Genomic DNA, 15,633 nt, shown 5'->3' with positions numbered 1-15,633 from the left:
TCTCCTACACAGCAAGCTCTTTGGATCACGCCTGTGCAGTACCACACTGAATTTCCATATGACATGTCATTTCAACCATGATTCTTGTAATACTTGAAACCCTAAGTTCAGAACATATTTCTGTATATATTTGTATAAAAGAAAAGGTTTGGTGGAAATTATTTAAACATTAGTGTCTTTTGGAGGTCAGTAATCTGATATTTTTGGTAGGTCACTGGCAACTGCCAACTGGAAAACAAATGGCTCAACAATTCCTCCTTTTTTCCAAAAAGATACTGACAAAACTCTGTAAATTAATGTTAACCAGTGTAGAAAGCCAAGCTTCTACCACAAGCATCCTCTTGACTCAATTCACTGTCAATACCAAATGACAGTCATTGACAGCTGTCAGCTGGAGGTGAGTTAGAGGACAGATGAAAGAAAAAAACTAAAAACATAAATACAGAAATATTAAACATAATATATTTATGTTAATTTATTGATGTTTAAACAGAAATATATAACTGGAAGAAAACAAAAAACAAGTAAATAAATTAAAACATTGTTAAGAATTAAAAGCTTAGCTTACAGCCTTTTTTTTTAACCCAAACTAGAAGCTGATTTTTCTTTACACAGTTAAATCACTTTTCTGAAGTCTCTTTCAGGAGAATATCACTGGGGTGAGGAGGCATGAGATTCAAGGCTAATTTAGCTAATTTGGAAAATACTGTATAAAATTATGCTTTAAACTAAGACACACCCCTGTGAAAAACATGTGACAAACGCAAATCAAACTCTGTCGTTAACCAGCCCTAGCTCAGTGTGTTTCAGCACTCACTGGAACTGTGTTTGGTGGCGCAACCCACCGTGCTTCAAAAATCCTCCAGGATTTTCTAGCAAAACTATTGTAAAGTGCAATTTTAAACTTAAATTTCTTACTGAAAAAAAAATCTGAAAGTTCTGGTTCATTTGGCAAGATCCTGTGTATTGGGGGCTCCTGGATGTCTCCAATAGTTTCCTCACTTCCTGAAGCTGGAGAAACTGTAGAGTCTGGGTCAAGTAAGGAAGTCAGTTCTACTGGTGAAACCATCTACAGATGAAGCATTAACATTTTCAAGTGAATGACTGGAAAACCAATTTGATTATAGCTCGTTTGTCACTATTATCTCTCTCACCGTTCCAAACAAAATATCTCTCACAGTTGAGATAAAAGAGTTTAAACAATAAGAAATTGCTACCGTGAACACGCAGGAAATAAAGCCCAAAAGATCTAGAACTAAAGATGGTCGTTTCACACCTTGTCAGGTTCCCAGGAAGTCCAGTGCGTTTGTCTCAAATCAGAACATGAAGGTGAGTCTGATGTCCATGGTGGAAGTCCAGAATACACATTCAGTGCCAATGCTAGGAAAAACGTGAAGGACAGAAGTCATGCAGAATAATTGCTCTGAGGCCAACCACTGCCATTCTACTTCACTTTCACTTACGGGACTCATCTGTTCTCAACTCTTTGATAATGTCAGACTTGTCTTGGAAAGTCTCTTCTCTGATAAAGTCAGTATCATCTTCATAAAGGCTCCTTGAACCTGGAGACTTTACCAAGAAAGTGTAAGCAAAAACTTGTTAGAAAGTAAATTGTTTAACCTCTAGATAAATATTACCTTTCTCTGAACCTTAATTTCTAGATAGAATCTTTCTGTATCTCTATCCCATTCTGGAAATAAATAATGGAGCATCAGTTTTCTTCCATTATTTTAAATACTGAAATATGTACTGCATTAGAAGAAACTGATTGATTTAGCATTGCATGCCACGTTTCTTTGCATGCAGGGGGAACGGAGTCATAATTGAAGAAAGAAAGTTTTAAGCCTCGCTTTGCAACTCTAACAATTTATACCAGATTGCAAATCCAGTTGAAGTATTGTACTCCTAACACCAGGAAACAATCATTGTAAAAGCCCTCTGCCACTTGGCTCTAGAAGAAATCTGTTCAATAGAATGCATTATGACCACATACAGTTTTCAAAGTGAAACTGAGCAGAGGGAAAAAAAAACATGTTACATCTTGCAAATGCCAACTCCTGTAATAAGGATGAGTAAAAATAATTGACTAACTGCAAAGTTTTAACCACAGAGGAATAAGTTGAGTTCTTAATGGTTTTTATATGATTGCAGTATTCTAAAATTAAACTCTATATATCCCTACATTTACAGGATACTTTCTTGCACTAAGGTTACTAAGATTAATTTTGAAAATAAAATGTTTTACCTGTCTGAAGTCAGAGGAGACATAATTGCTTGAAAATAGGGGTGTCAAAAATGTCTCCATATTATCTGGGTACTGTTGCAATCCTAGCTGTGAGCAGGGACCTCTCAGCATTACCTCACTAGCTGCTGATCCGTTTACTCGGTGCCCTTGAAATGCAACAGGCTATGCGATATATCGGAATTATCATTAACTGAAAAGAAGTGCTGTTCTGGAACTATCTACAGTCAATGGAAGTACTTTTCATACATACAACGAAAAAAAAATTGCTGGAAACTGCAGAACCAAACCAAAACAAACCAAACAACAACACACATTTCTTCTTTCTCTTACACTCCTGTAACTCAGCAGCAGTAAAGTTTTTGCACAAAATGTAGCATGTCTAGTCTTCTTTTTGTATGGTAAGATTTGAGTTTAAAGCTCTCAGTGGAAAACCTCCCGCAGGCAAATGCACTAGAAAGTGCCAAGAAGCCCATTATGAGACTGGTTAAATATATATTAGGACTTACTACGGTATCTTGCAAATAGTAAACCACCAAACTGAAATTTGAAACACTATTCATTATACTTCACTTCCATATAAATGGTACCTTTGGTTGGCAGTCAGATGTCCTAGGGTCTCTTTGGGCTACAGCTACTGGTAGAATACATGCTTCTCTTTTCTGTATAACATTGTCCACACAGTTGGGCTGCACGTAAAAGTATCAAAAGCTAATTAGTGTAACAATTTTAAAACTATTTAAAGTGAAAAGTTAAGCTAAGAAACCTCTTGTATTTATACCAGAGAAAGCATCTTAAATTACAGTCTTTTAATTTGGAAGCTGGAACAATCCATGTTTGCTTTTCAAGTGGGACAGGAAAAAAGTGAAGAATTTAATCTAAAAATATTTCCTTCACTTGGGAGAAATTGAAAGAAAAAGACTATTACTGGCATTGGACACAACTCAGTGTGAAGCATCAAGCACAAAGAGATTTGACAGTGTATCTCAACCCAAGTGCCAAAATTCCTAGGAAGGCCATGCATTAAAACAGATAGTGAAAGAAAAAACAGGTGATAAATGAAGATGGGGTAGGGAAGGAAATAACCAGGTATACTAATGTGATATTGAACATAACTAAATATTACAATTTGCATTGTTTCTTGTCATACATTAGGCCTCCTGAACGTTTACTGGCAACTGAGTTTGCAAGAGGACATCTTCAGTTTACTATCCCATGTCTCTAAGCAATTTCTAGTTCAATGTCTATATTTTCATAAACAAAAATTTTATTCAAAAAGCCTGATGGGAAATTAATTTACCTTGTACAGATAGATAAAAATAGTACAAAATTGGTTACCATAAGGCCAGCAGAATCAAAGTATGAACAGGAAGATGCCTGTACGCTTTCTGAGTAAGGCATTTCTGTAAACTGGTTTATAGCTACAAGAGAAGGAAAAGCATAAGAAGTTACAGTTAGAGTATTCTTTTCACATGAAAACATCTGAATATTTACTGGGCTTGCAAATTTTACTCATGAAAATAATTGCACACTTAGGATTTAACTAAACTAAAGCAAACCAAGACACAGACTTAGATTCTTACTTTGAATACTAACAATTGCACAAGGGAACCTTCCTAAGGCATGGCTCCAAAAGTATGATTTCTGAATGTGAATTGTCCAGCAGGAGAGATAAGAGCACAGAAGTCAAATAGGTAGTCATACAGAAATCACTTAAAAAAAGAAGCTGACCTAACCTTCATCTTGCACAAAGGGTTCAAGTATCTCTTTAGAAGTCTCTGCTTCATATAATAGGCTATTATTTTCCTCCATCTTTTGTAAGCTTTCTAATGCTGTGCTATGTTGAGTCAAAGCTCTTACAAGAGCGATATCATTTACTAAATCAGGAAGATACGAAGAATTTTCAGCCGTTGCCGTATGTTTCAGGCAATCCATTCCTATTCTTTCACCTTTGCAGTCTTCCTCAAAGGAATTTACACTCTCTATATTTTCAGACTCAGGTTCACCTATCGATGCTTTCTCTGGAGTTGAATGGCCTTTTCCTAACGGGCAGACAGAACTTCTGGAACTGTAAGTATCTTCCTGATGTGAAATACCAAATATATTTTGATGGTGGTCTGCAATATATTGGAATGAGCCATAGCTAGGATCTGCTTTTTGTGACAAAGGCAGGAAAGGGCTACCTTGTTTAATGTCATCACCCTTAGTACCCCAGAGGTGTTCTAAATCAACATCTGGGGATTTCATAAATCCAAACTGTGTAACATCTTCTACAGTACTTTTGTCCACTGCAGAAATTACTCTACTGGTAGAAATACATGAAACATTTCTACTTTTCTCCAACGTACTGGTTTTAGGCTGACATCCATCAACATTTGTGTCACTGGGCAAAAGATCAGAGGGCTTGCTTTTTATCCATGATGTGGCACTAATGGTGTGCACTGTGCAGCCAGCAAGATCCTCTTTACTGTTTGTGGCTTCAGTACTTAATTGACGTTCATTAATCTCTTTAATGTTGTGTCCATCACCCAAAAGCTCCACTTCAATTCTGTTCTGATTTGCAGAGCCTTCTGCAATTCTCCCCGTGTCTCCAAAACTGTTATCACAAAGTTGAGGTGGTGTATCCCCAGGGCAGTAATTTCCACCATTCTCTCTGTTAAACATTGAACACTTGATTTTTTCATTTTGACAGTGTGTCACTACTTCACAGCAAGAACCAAGTCTCTGTGAAGCATTTGGTGCTACATCTTCTCCATTTAAGCAATCTGGACTCTGTGAAAGCGTGTCTCCGTCAGTGAGCTTATTCACATCTCTTTCACACAGATCTTCATTGTCTCTGTCATTAAAATCAAAAGCCTCCATCAGACTGAAGTTAACCTCCATCACCTGTTCATCTGGGTCACAGTCTTGGCCACCTGTACTAAATTCTTCCTTTACAATTCCAGTTTCAGTCAATGTTATGTCCACAGAGAGCTCTGGGTGATGAGGCACTCTTTCTAAACTTTGTCTAGGCTGAAGTTCACTTGGTAGCTTCACAGATGAATTCTCCTTAAGGCCATTAGTCACTGAATGCTCCCTGTATGCGGAGAGATCTTTTTTAAAGTTGACTGGACTTGCTGAACACAAAATATCACCTGAGGATGGGACAAACTGACTGTCATTCATTCTCCGTATGGCAGACTCAGGAAGGATGCAACTATTTATGTTGCAAGGATCTTGTAAATCTTGGCTTAAGCTATTTGCCTTTTCAGCATGTCTCTGTCCTGCAACTTCTTGATCACAAGACTGTTCAGCTAAATTTAAAAGCAGTGCAGCATTACATTCCTTGTTTTCATTTATAGTTCTTCTCATCGAAGGCAGGTGCTGAATGTTTTCAATGAGTCTTTTGGGAGGCTTGGCTGAAAAAGCAGGTAGGATTGTGGTTTTCTGGTTACATAAACTAGTCAGATTTTCTGATGTCTGGAACCTAGAAACATGTTCTGTGGCTTCAGATGTTGTTGGCTCTCTGCATCCTTGTGTTGGCTGAGAATTCAAAAGAGCTATTACCTGTGCAGTGCTCCTGATGCTGTGTGACATTACCCCATGATTTGCTGCGTGATTACTAGATTTTGTGTGCCTGGTAATTATAGGAGATTTTGGCTTCACAACAAACTGGTCAGAGTTCTGATTCCCCGTCTCCTCACATCTGCCAAGAAATGGAGCTGAAAGCAGTGAGGAGAGAGACGTGTGTTCTCTATCATTATCCATACATGTGTCTTCACGAAAGTCTGCAGATAGATTTGTTTCCACGTCCTTCTTGCAAATGGTAGAAAATAAAGGAGAGGTAACAAAAAACTTGGATGGAAAAGTATCCTGACACTGCTTAGATAAAGGCAATATTGTTGTTTTTTCTCCATCTTCCATTGTTGATATTTTCTTTTCAACTTGGCGTGGCCCTTGGAAACCCTAGGAGAGAAATTTAAAATTAATTCTAGTGAGGAATGAACTTCATATTCTGTAATCAAATGTTGAAAACTGAGTGTAGTCTGTAAAATATATTCTGATTAAGTACCACCTGATGATTCCACAGATAAATAGAAATAATCTCAAGACCTTGCGATTTTCACTGTAGCCTTAGCAACAGCAGTCTTGCTAAACTGAACTGATTGAGTAAACTCTGGAAAAAAATAGCTAAGTTGGAGGCTTGTGGCCAGTGGGGTTCCACATGGGTCAGTTCTGGGGCCAGTCTGGGTACCTGGGAGTACCAGGTTACCATTTTATTTGCTGAATATAATGTCTTCTGCTGTCTCAGTGCTAGAGGTAAGAAAGCAAATTCTGATGGTTATGTTGCAGGCAGGTGGAGGCCCAAACACTACAGGCAGCAGCACACAGGAGTTAAACATGGCAGTGGCAGTGGCAGAAGGGATGAGGGGACCAGAAGGCTGTGCTGCCATTCAGCATGATCTTGACCAACTTGAGAGTTGAGCAGAGAGGAGCCTCATGAGGTTCAACAAGGACAAGTACAGAGTCCTGCATCTGGGAAGGGTCAACTCCATGCACCAGGACAGGCTGGGGATTGATCTGCTGGGGAGCAGCTCTGCAGAGAGATACATGGGAGTCCTGGTTGATAACAAACTGAACATGAGCCAGCAATGTGCCCTTGTGGCCAGGAAGGCCAATGGCTTCCTGGGATGCATCAAGAAGAGTGTGGCCAGCAGGTCGAGGGAGGTTCTGCTCCCCCTCTGCTCTGCCCTGGTGAGGCCTCATCTGGAGTCCTGTGTCCAGTTGTGAGCTTCCCAGCTCAAGAGGGACAGAGAACTTCTGGAGAGAGTCCAGCGCAGGGCCACCAAGATGATCAGGGGACTGGAGCATCTTCCTTATAAGGAAAGGCTGTGGGAACTGGGGCTGTTCAGCCTCGAGAAGGGGATAGTGAAGGGCGACCTCAAGTATTTAAGAGGTGCATGTCAAGGGGATAGGGTGACACTTCTTTCTGTAGCGTCCAGTGATAAGACGAGGGGTCATAAGCTGGAACACAAGAAGTTCCACTTAAGATAAAACTTCTTTGCTGTTCCGATAAGGGAACCCTGGCACAGGCTGCCCAGAGGGGTTGTGGAGTCTCCTCCTCTGGAGATTTTCAAAACCTGCCTAGACATGTTCCTGTGTGACCTGATCTAGGTGGACCTGCTTGAGCAGGGGGGTTGGACTGGATAATCTTAGAGGTCCCTTCCAATGCATACTATTCTGTGATAATTTTTGAAATAAAGACATACCGTAAACTTCCTTTTCAAGCCGACAGACAGATGTCTTGGAGGCAGAATACCAGATTTTCCACTGTTTCTGTCCACTGTTGAAGTTACTGCTTTCCTTGGCTGATCTTCAAAAGATTTTTCGTTGACTTTTACTGCTTCAACTGTGATCAAATATCGTTCACTTTCCAAATTGTCTCCAATGTTCACCTAGAAAAGGGAAAGCAGCAGTGTGTGCATTATAGTGTTACGTAAGAAAAAGTAAGAGGCTTCTAAACAGTTATCTAGATACTCATCTGTAAAAATATTAGAAGTTTACACCCAGTACTGGAAAGCATTAGCACTTGGTGTCAAGTTATGTTTATTTAAAATATCACTACTTTTACCCAAAAGGAATAAAATTCCATAAATCCTCTACATTGGTTGTGAAACACAATGTGACTTATCAATGAATTGAAGCTATGTTTCCTTCTGATTATTTGCAGACTTTCATATCTACAATATATACAACCTTCATTACCAACCAAGAGCTTGAAATGTTTCCCAAACACAAACCACAATCATAAACATAAAAAGTCCAAACAAAATTATATATATACCTGAGATGTTACGAAAATACTCTCCAAACATTGTCCTTTATCATCAAACAAGATAGCCTGTAATGAAAACACAGAATTTTAAGTAACTAGTTTTATTTTACAGATCAACGTGATTGCCACTGACAGTCCAGCAGCAGCAGATGACGTGAAATCCCACAGTATTAAATGAGTTGCTTCACCTTATTTCCGCCACTTCTCATCCTCAGAATTCCGTCTTGCCACGTTTTTGATTTTTTCATTTTTTGGTGAGTGTATAATACCTGTTTTCAATGTGTAAAATGTAGAAATAATAATATAAAATATTTAAAATCACACAGCAGCTACAATGTCTTTTATTTGCATTTAATTGTACACAGTATTAAAAATCACTTACAATAAACTCTTGAGAAGCCATTGCTTTGACAAAACAGGCAGCCAACAGCTTATTTCAGAAATATTCACATCTTCACACAGCCTGAGAGACAGAGAAATGTTTAGAATCCACCAGAATTGTGAAAAGACTATATCAGCAAAAAAATAGATGTCAATTCACTTTTTTATCCTTTTTTTTCCTCAGAAGAAGAGAGATAGATGCAAGACAATGTCAAAGCAATGGGATATAGCTGATGTGAGTATTTTAAGGAGAATCTTGAAAAGAACAGAAAGATCATTAGTAAAAAAAGGGGTTTTTTTAATAGATGCCAACATATTTTCTAACTTTCAGAGGAATGGATTGATTTAAATAAGTGTCTGGCAACTCTGAAAACTCCTGTGACCATGGTGCTATTCAGAATTACAAATTACCCTAAATGCGTTTACTTACAACAAGAAAAAAGCCATAAAAGCTATTAACGGAATAATTTCATTACAATTTATTTACTCTGGACTTTGTCATGCATGCTAAAGGCACGTTAAAGATAACGGACTTTCAAAACCAGTTACCCATGAAGTCAGCCTCTTTACATATTTAAAATTAGATCACGTTAACGTTTAAAATAGAATAGAATCATAGAATTGTAAGGATTGGAAAGGACCTTTAGAGATCATCTAGTCCAGCCCCCCTGCAGAAGCAGGTCCACCTAGATCAGGTCGCAAAGGAACGCCTCCAGGTGGGTTTTGAAGACCTCCAAGGAAAGAAGCTCCACACCCTCCCTGGGCAGCCTGTGCCAGGGCTCCCTCACCCTCACAGTGAAATAGTTTTTTCTTATGTTTAAATGGAACTTTTTGTGTTCCAGCTTCTTTCCATTACCCCTTGTCCTACCACTAGCTACAACAGAAAAAAGGGATGTCCCAACCTCCTGACACCCACCCTTTAGATATTTGTAAATATTTGTTAATTCTATAATAAAACCAGGAACAAATCATTAATAAAAGCGACTCATCCCCAGAGGCAGTGACTTACTGCTCTACGTATATGCTTGTAATATTTGATCGGTACTGTGACTTGCATCCACCTGTGGAGAGCTGCACCTGTGACCGTCCGTTAACAGCACTGCAATGCAAATGATCCCAAGAGATGAGGGGAGACTGTCAGCTCCTCTTGTACTGGGAATTAGGGAGGAACGGTTCCTATTACGGAGGGAGAAGGGTGCACACTGTTTCTTATAGCTGTCACTTTCTTGGCAGCCCCAGGTGTTTAATAGAAACCTTGGAAATGGACACCCTTAAAGAGCACAGAATGAGCCCTTTAGCTAAAAACAGCTGCATGAATGCCAGCACATACTACAAGTCAACAAGGAACACCGTGGAGACAAGGATGAACAGGACACTTTCATACAGATGTGCGAAATCCACCTGGCCCACAGAGCCCGGCCAGCACCGGGACTCAGCCTTTTTAATCCCTCAGCACTAAGGATTTCCTTCAGGACAGAGGCGTTTGATGAAAGGCTGCCTCCCCGGGCCTTCCCCGAGTTAGAGGGGGCGGGCCCCGCCGCAGCAGCCCACCTCCCGGGGCCGCCTGCCGCCTCCAGACCCCCGGGAGCTGTCGCTCCCGCTGACGAGCCCATCGGCCGCCCCGACCCTACCCACCTGTGCCGGGCGGCGCGCCGGGCGCTGACAGCCGCTGTCCCCGCGCTCCCCTCTCGCGTTCGAAACTTGCCGCCGCAGCCTGCGTTACGTCACGGCGTCCCGCCGCACGGAGGAAATCACGTGCGCCCCGCGAGGCGCGCCTGCCGCTGCGCTGCGCATGCGTGAGCGCCGCGGCGGGGCTTTTCTCCCTGCGGGGGTCGCGCGTCGCGCCGGGACTGACGACGACGATAGCGGCGACGGCGGCGGGGACGACGGAGGGGGCAGGGCCGGCTGTGAGAGGCGGGCGCGGACGGAGCGGCCCGGTATCCCTGCGGTGACGTCGCCTGGCGAGCCCCCCCAGCCCCGCGGGCGCGGTGGCAGGTTAGTGGTGCGCGACGGGGGGGCAGTCGGTCGCGGCGGCGGCGGTACAGGCAGGGGGCGCTGCCGCCCGCCCCCCCGCGCACACGCCCCCCCGCGTCCCCGCACACACCCCCCACGCGCCGCCGGGCGCATGCGCCGGGCGCGCCTCGTGCGGCCGTTGGGCTGAGGCGGGTGCGCGTGCTGGGCGGTTGGCCGGGCCCCGCAGACGAAGGCGGGAGGGTGGGAACTGTCCGGTCAGGGAACCGTCGCTCCCTGCTGGTCTCCCACAGTTATTGCTACTTCTGCACCTTAACCGTGCCCTGGACTCGCCTACAGTGGCCTTCTGCCCCAACGAGCTTGGCTCATGGGCATCCTTCCCTCACGGTGCCCACATCTCCGTGCTTGTGTGGCACCTTCTCGAGGCTTTCTAATGCCCTGGGGCTCTGTGGTGACTTTGGTTTCAGGTGACACATTGCACAGGTAGCAATGCCGGTTGGGTTGAAGACTGGTTGGGATCCCTTCACATGAGATGGAGAGCTGACACCTCATGTTGGCTGTCACAAGTTACTCTCCTGAGGGAGAGACATGGGAAGCATCTGCCTTAGGGCTGACACTTGAATGCTTCCGTGCATACAGGCTCTGGCAGCCATTGCAGCAGCACTTCTGAAACTTGCAGTGATCAGTACCTGTGCAGTTGGTAAACGTGTGGAGATTGACCTTCTCAGGAACAAGGATTTAGCAAGTTGTTACACTGGCAAAGATCAAGTCAGGGCTAAAAAAATTCTATGTGATGTATTTCCCCATTGTTTTAAGAAGCTTAGATTCTCCTATATGTGTGCAGTACTTCTGGGCTAATCTGTGTGCATTTGCTAACAGGGCAGCAGAATATCTTGCTTTTTATACCTACTTCTGTCCTGCTCCCAAGTGCTTATTCCTGCTGCTTCCCTTCCTCAGTTCTGCTGCATATTCAGCAACTGCAGAGTTGGTTTAACCCACTTATTCAGCAGGAAGGACCTGAAAATAGCAGCTTACTCCTCAGGTCAAAGCATTGAACCAGAGGATGAGATGCTATGAGGGAGGACTGTATACAAAGTAAGATGAGTGAGCTGGGCTGCCCTTTTGCTGTCAGTGAACCGTTGGTGCTTATACCTGAATCCATCGAATCATAGTCTTGTGCTGCAAGCCTGCATTTCATTAAAAACCTGCTTATACCTCTTATGATGGCAGAGGAAAGGGTAAAAATGGCACAACTGATAACTATGGTGTGTGTCTGTGTCTGGGCACTGTTACGTGGAATCAAAGCCTCACCTGTTTGTGAGCACAGTGGTTTTGTGACATGTCTTCAGTGCCTTAAATATGAGTTTAAAATCATGTATTGGCTTCATTGTTTAAATGGGAAAAAAGCAGGAGATTCTCTGTTCTTACATTAAGCAAATTGTGATAGTTATTATATATTAACAGATGTATTGACTTCTGTCTTTTCTTAACTTCTTTCCATAAAGTGAAGTGACAAGGCAGGATAGGAATTTTAAGTGCTGCAACTTTTGCCTGTGGGTGTGTTAGAATAAGAATGCCCAAGGTGGATTACAGAATGCGTTTTTGAAAGTAGTTTCAGGTTTGCTTAATGCCTGCGTTTATTTTGGAGTACATGTCTGGAAGAGGAAGTGTTGCCACTGACTATATGGAAACATTTTCATAGCATAAAAAAATGTTTTGAATGATTCTTCTCCCTCCACCTCACCCTCTTGCCTCATTTTGCTTTTTAAAATGCCCAGTGCAAGTAAACATGTGCATCAATGCTTAATATTAAAGGATATTTTGTAACTGGAGCCCTGTTTCTTCCGGAACCTGGATTGCAGTTAAATTTGATTATGTTTTTCTAAATCTTTGTAACAATAGAAGTTGAGTTGGAAACTTGACTTTGTACAGGTTACCAACATGTTTAATGTTTCATTTTTATAGTGTAGATGAGTTCACATAGATTTGTGGGGGTCTTTGTTATCTTTATTTACATTATCTTTGCTTTATTAAGAGTTCCTTTCACCTGTTTAACTATCTCTCATTTTCCTGGTCTCTTTCGCACTTAGAGACACTGGTTTTATTTCATTTGAGAAAAGCAAAGGGATGGCAGCATCTTATTGCAGCTTTCATTGACAAGTTGAGGTTTGCACTAGTAATGACAAATAAAGAGAATACCAACAAAAAAAAAAGAGTTCTTACTTATAAATTGTTTTCTTAAATCCCGAGTTTTAATCTCATGTCTCAGGTATGAATGTTTCACCACTAAATGTAAGATTGTATACACATTCTAATTGCAGAGCTGTAACTGACATTTTCTGTGTATTTCCAAGCTCCTCCAAAACAGTTTTCTCAAAGCTTCATTTCTAAAGTAAGCAGCACAAAATAAGGTTGTGGGGGGAAGGAGCCTGGAGTACAGCTGCAAGCTAGAATGAGAACCTGTCTCCTGGGAAGGAGGTCCCAAGGCTGAGTAACTCAAAATGCCTGAAACAAATAGCTTCTTAAAACAAAACTTTGTGGTACATAAACCATGTTTATTATATGTCAGTATGGTCATTTAATACTGTTCAGCCTCTAAAAGTGTATCCCATAATGATGCTTTATTTTTAATGGTGCAACTCACAATAATTGTCAGCTAAGTAGTATTTTATTCTGCTGATTATTAATACAAATATCTGGCTGAAAGACTTGAATAGAGCTTGGACTTGTGCTTGAGCTGGGAGTTTTACCTGTCCCTATCTTTTCAAGGTGTTTGTTGACCTTTTGCTATCCTGAGTGGTCAGCTCACAGCAGGGAGAGAAACTGATATCCGGGGAAGGAAGCCTGATTTGCACAATAATTTGAAGACCATTTCCATTTTTGCCATCCTGTTGTATAGATGGGCTTCCTCTCTGATGACTGTACTCATGTTTCCCTCTGTCTTGCCTTGACAGAAAGCTGAGAAGTCTTTCATATGGTGATTGCTACATTAATTACTTGAATTTTTGTGTTAATTTCATTTTCAAAAAGCTGTCTGCTTTTGGCAGTATCCCTTTGTTTTGCTAGTGTAAAGTGAAGCACCGTGGTGACTGACAGTTTTCAAGGAGGACTGACTAACTACAGGGAATTACTATTAATTGATGCATTAAAACGGTTTTAAATTTTTCGAGGTGAATCTGTACCTTCATGTCACTTCAATTAGTCCCTGTTTTTAGGGGCCCGATTCAGACATTCTGACAGAACTTGGTGTGCTGTTAAAATCAGTGACAGAGGATGAAAGAGACCTAAGCAAAGAAACAAAAAAATGTGTGTTTAAGTGCAGCATGAACTGATTGTCACAGGGACTGGCAAGTAAGAGTGTGTTAGCACATATTCAAAAGCAGGACTGGAAGGTTTTTGAGTTTCTGCTCCTTTGTAGGGCCTTGGTAACTGACAGTGAGTGGTTTGTGTTTTTGACGTAACAAAGGCGATTTTTAAAAGCAAACTGTACTCTAGACCTGCCACGAATATCAAAATAGGTGTTTTAAGTATGACTTTATGTTGCATACATTTATAAGGGTAAATAGATGCTTTTCATTTGGAGGCCATACCATAAATTTTTGCAGCAAGCTATTCAGCTGCTGTGCATGTGTCAGCATGACCTGTTTGAAACCACTGGATTTAAGATATATGCCTACTGAGCACTGTCCTCTGGAAAGCCTTTTCAGAAGTCTTCTGTGTAATCCAGCTTTTGGGGGGTGGGGGGTTGTACTTTGCCTTCTAGATAAAAGGTATTTTCTGAAGTGTATAGCATCTCTGAGTTTTTTGTGTGTTCCTTGTAATGGTTTGTGCTGGGAGACAAGAGGAGTGGGGAACAAAATATTTCTGTCTTTAATTTAAAGTCTAAGAAAATGTGTTTATTGGGAGGGAAATCATTTGCTTTTTAGATTTAGTTATTGTAGACTCCCTTTAACAAGTAGCTTTCTTTCCTGGTAGAGGAATTTGTGTGTTATTAAAACACACTTTAAAGAATTCACTCCCATCTGTTATTTTATTTTTTAAATTCACACAATAGGACAAATTTCAAATGAAATGCCTGCAGTTCACTATCAACTTGCTTCCAGTGAATCTCTGTGACTGAAGGGCAGTATTGAGTGCCATGAGTGTGAGTTCCAGCTTACCCTTCACCACACAGTTATTGTGTGACCTAATTTTCCTTATCTTCTTTACCCTTTTCATTTTTATTCACTACAAATAACAAATGGCACATAGTCTCACAGGAGATTCAGGAAGTTTTTAATTTAAGAAAAAACCAACAATGTTTATGCCTTGAAATAAGAATATTTTGCTTTTTCTCAAAGCTTATATTTCACTTTCAGTTGACAGAATGACAGGAATGGAGACTGAAACTGCACGAGACAAAGCCATGGAAGAAGAAAGCAGTGAACAGAAAAAGGAGAGGGAGAAAAAGAAGAGGTCGAGGGTTAAACAGGTGCTGGCAGACATAGCGAAACAAGTGGATTTCTGGTTTGGTGATGTTAATCTCCACAAAGATAGATTTCTCCGAGAACAAATAGAAAAGTCCAGAGATGGGTGTAAGTTTATATTCATTGTATTTAAGTAAACAATGATGTTTAACTTTCTTCTTCACTATATTGCTGGTGACAGTTACAGGTTATTTTGAGGTGCACGTCTGCTCTTGGGGAAGGCAAGAGTTTCATACTGGAAACCAGCATTAGAATTAGCAGCTCAGAAGGCAAAGCTTGACAATAGTTATTGGAACTTGTATTTAGTATTTATCTTTTTTCCTTTCCTACCAGCCAGAAGTTACTATCTGCTAGGGTGTTTAGGAGATTTGATTTTCTTTCTTTAGCTTTGTGTAATTTTAAGAACAAGAAAACAACACAGGTAGTTTTAGCCTTGGAAGTACAGTACTTGCCTTGTAGGCTAGATATATGCAGAAATTAAAATGCCATTTGGATTTGCAGTTAGATACGGATACTTTTTTTTTGTGCTTCCTGCACATTTGATATGTGATAAACTATTTCTAGGGCTACTGCGAGTCTCTTTCCTTTAGATAATTTTTGACACGGTTGATTTGACTTCAAAGTAGAAAATTGAGCTTGGTTCTGAAACTGACCGTTTCTGAAGAAGTTAAATTACATGTTAGATGGAGACACTAGAATGGTTTTGTTTAAAAAAATACATGTGTGGTTAAATACAGTCTATCGGTATAATTGGTCAA

The 15,633-nt window shown here is 41.0% G+C and overlaps 2 protein-coding genes across 4 annotated transcripts in view; one reads left to right on the top strand and one right to left on the bottom strand.

The window, feature by feature from the left end:
* Positions 1–10,423, bottom strand: part of ZGRF1 (zinc finger GRF-type containing 1) — a 26,644-nt gene extending 16,221 nt beyond the window's left edge. The window contains exons 1-12 of one of the 2 annotated variants that reach the window (XM_061992211.1): positions 10,074–10,423; positions 8,440–8,520; positions 8,246–8,326; positions 8,067–8,123; positions 7,492–7,677; positions 3,979–6,187; positions 3,581–3,663; positions 2,833–2,931; positions 2,246–2,407; positions 1,464–1,569; positions 1,277–1,380; positions 919–1,069 (exon numbers count right to left, since the gene is read on the bottom strand). In XM_061992211.1, the coding sequence (XP_061848195.1) occupies positions 919–1,069; positions 1,277–1,380; positions 1,464–1,569; positions 2,246–2,407; positions 2,833–2,931; positions 3,581–3,663; positions 3,979–6,187; positions 7,492–7,677; positions 8,067–8,123; positions 8,246–8,326; positions 8,440–8,460 (3,259 nt within the window). In that variant the 5' untranslated portion in view covers positions 8,461–8,520; positions 10,074–10,423. The remainder of the gene's footprint in view (positions 1–918; positions 1,070–1,276; positions 1,381–1,463; positions 1,570–2,245; positions 2,408–2,832; positions 2,932–3,580; positions 3,664–3,978; positions 6,188–7,491; positions 7,678–8,066; positions 8,124–8,245; positions 8,327–8,439; positions 8,521–10,073) is intronic. The other variant, XM_061992210.1, reaches the window with a different exon arrangement.
* Positions 10,209–15,633, top strand: part of LARP7 (La ribonucleoprotein 7, transcriptional regulator) — a 27,585-nt gene continuing 22,160 nt past the window's right edge. For both annotated transcript variants that reach the window (XR_009818398.1, XM_061992212.1), the window contains exons 1-2: positions 10,209–10,433; positions 14,768–14,983. Coding sequence is in view for 1 of the 2 variants with exons in the window: in XM_061992212.1 (XP_061848196.1) it covers positions 14,776–14,983 (208 nt within the window). In the remaining variant the exon portion in view is untranslated. The remainder of the gene's footprint in view (positions 10,434–14,767; positions 14,984–15,633) is intronic.

This window comes from Colius striatus, chromosome 3 (genome assembly GCF_028858725.1).
Source record: "Colius striatus isolate bColStr4 chromosome 3, bColStr4.1.hap1, whole genome shotgun sequence".
NCBI lineage: Eukaryota > Metazoa > Chordata > Aves > Coliiformes > Coliidae > Colius > Colius striatus.
Note: the sequence above shows the minus strand (reverse complement) of the source record. Positions and strands in the feature narration are given on the sequence as shown.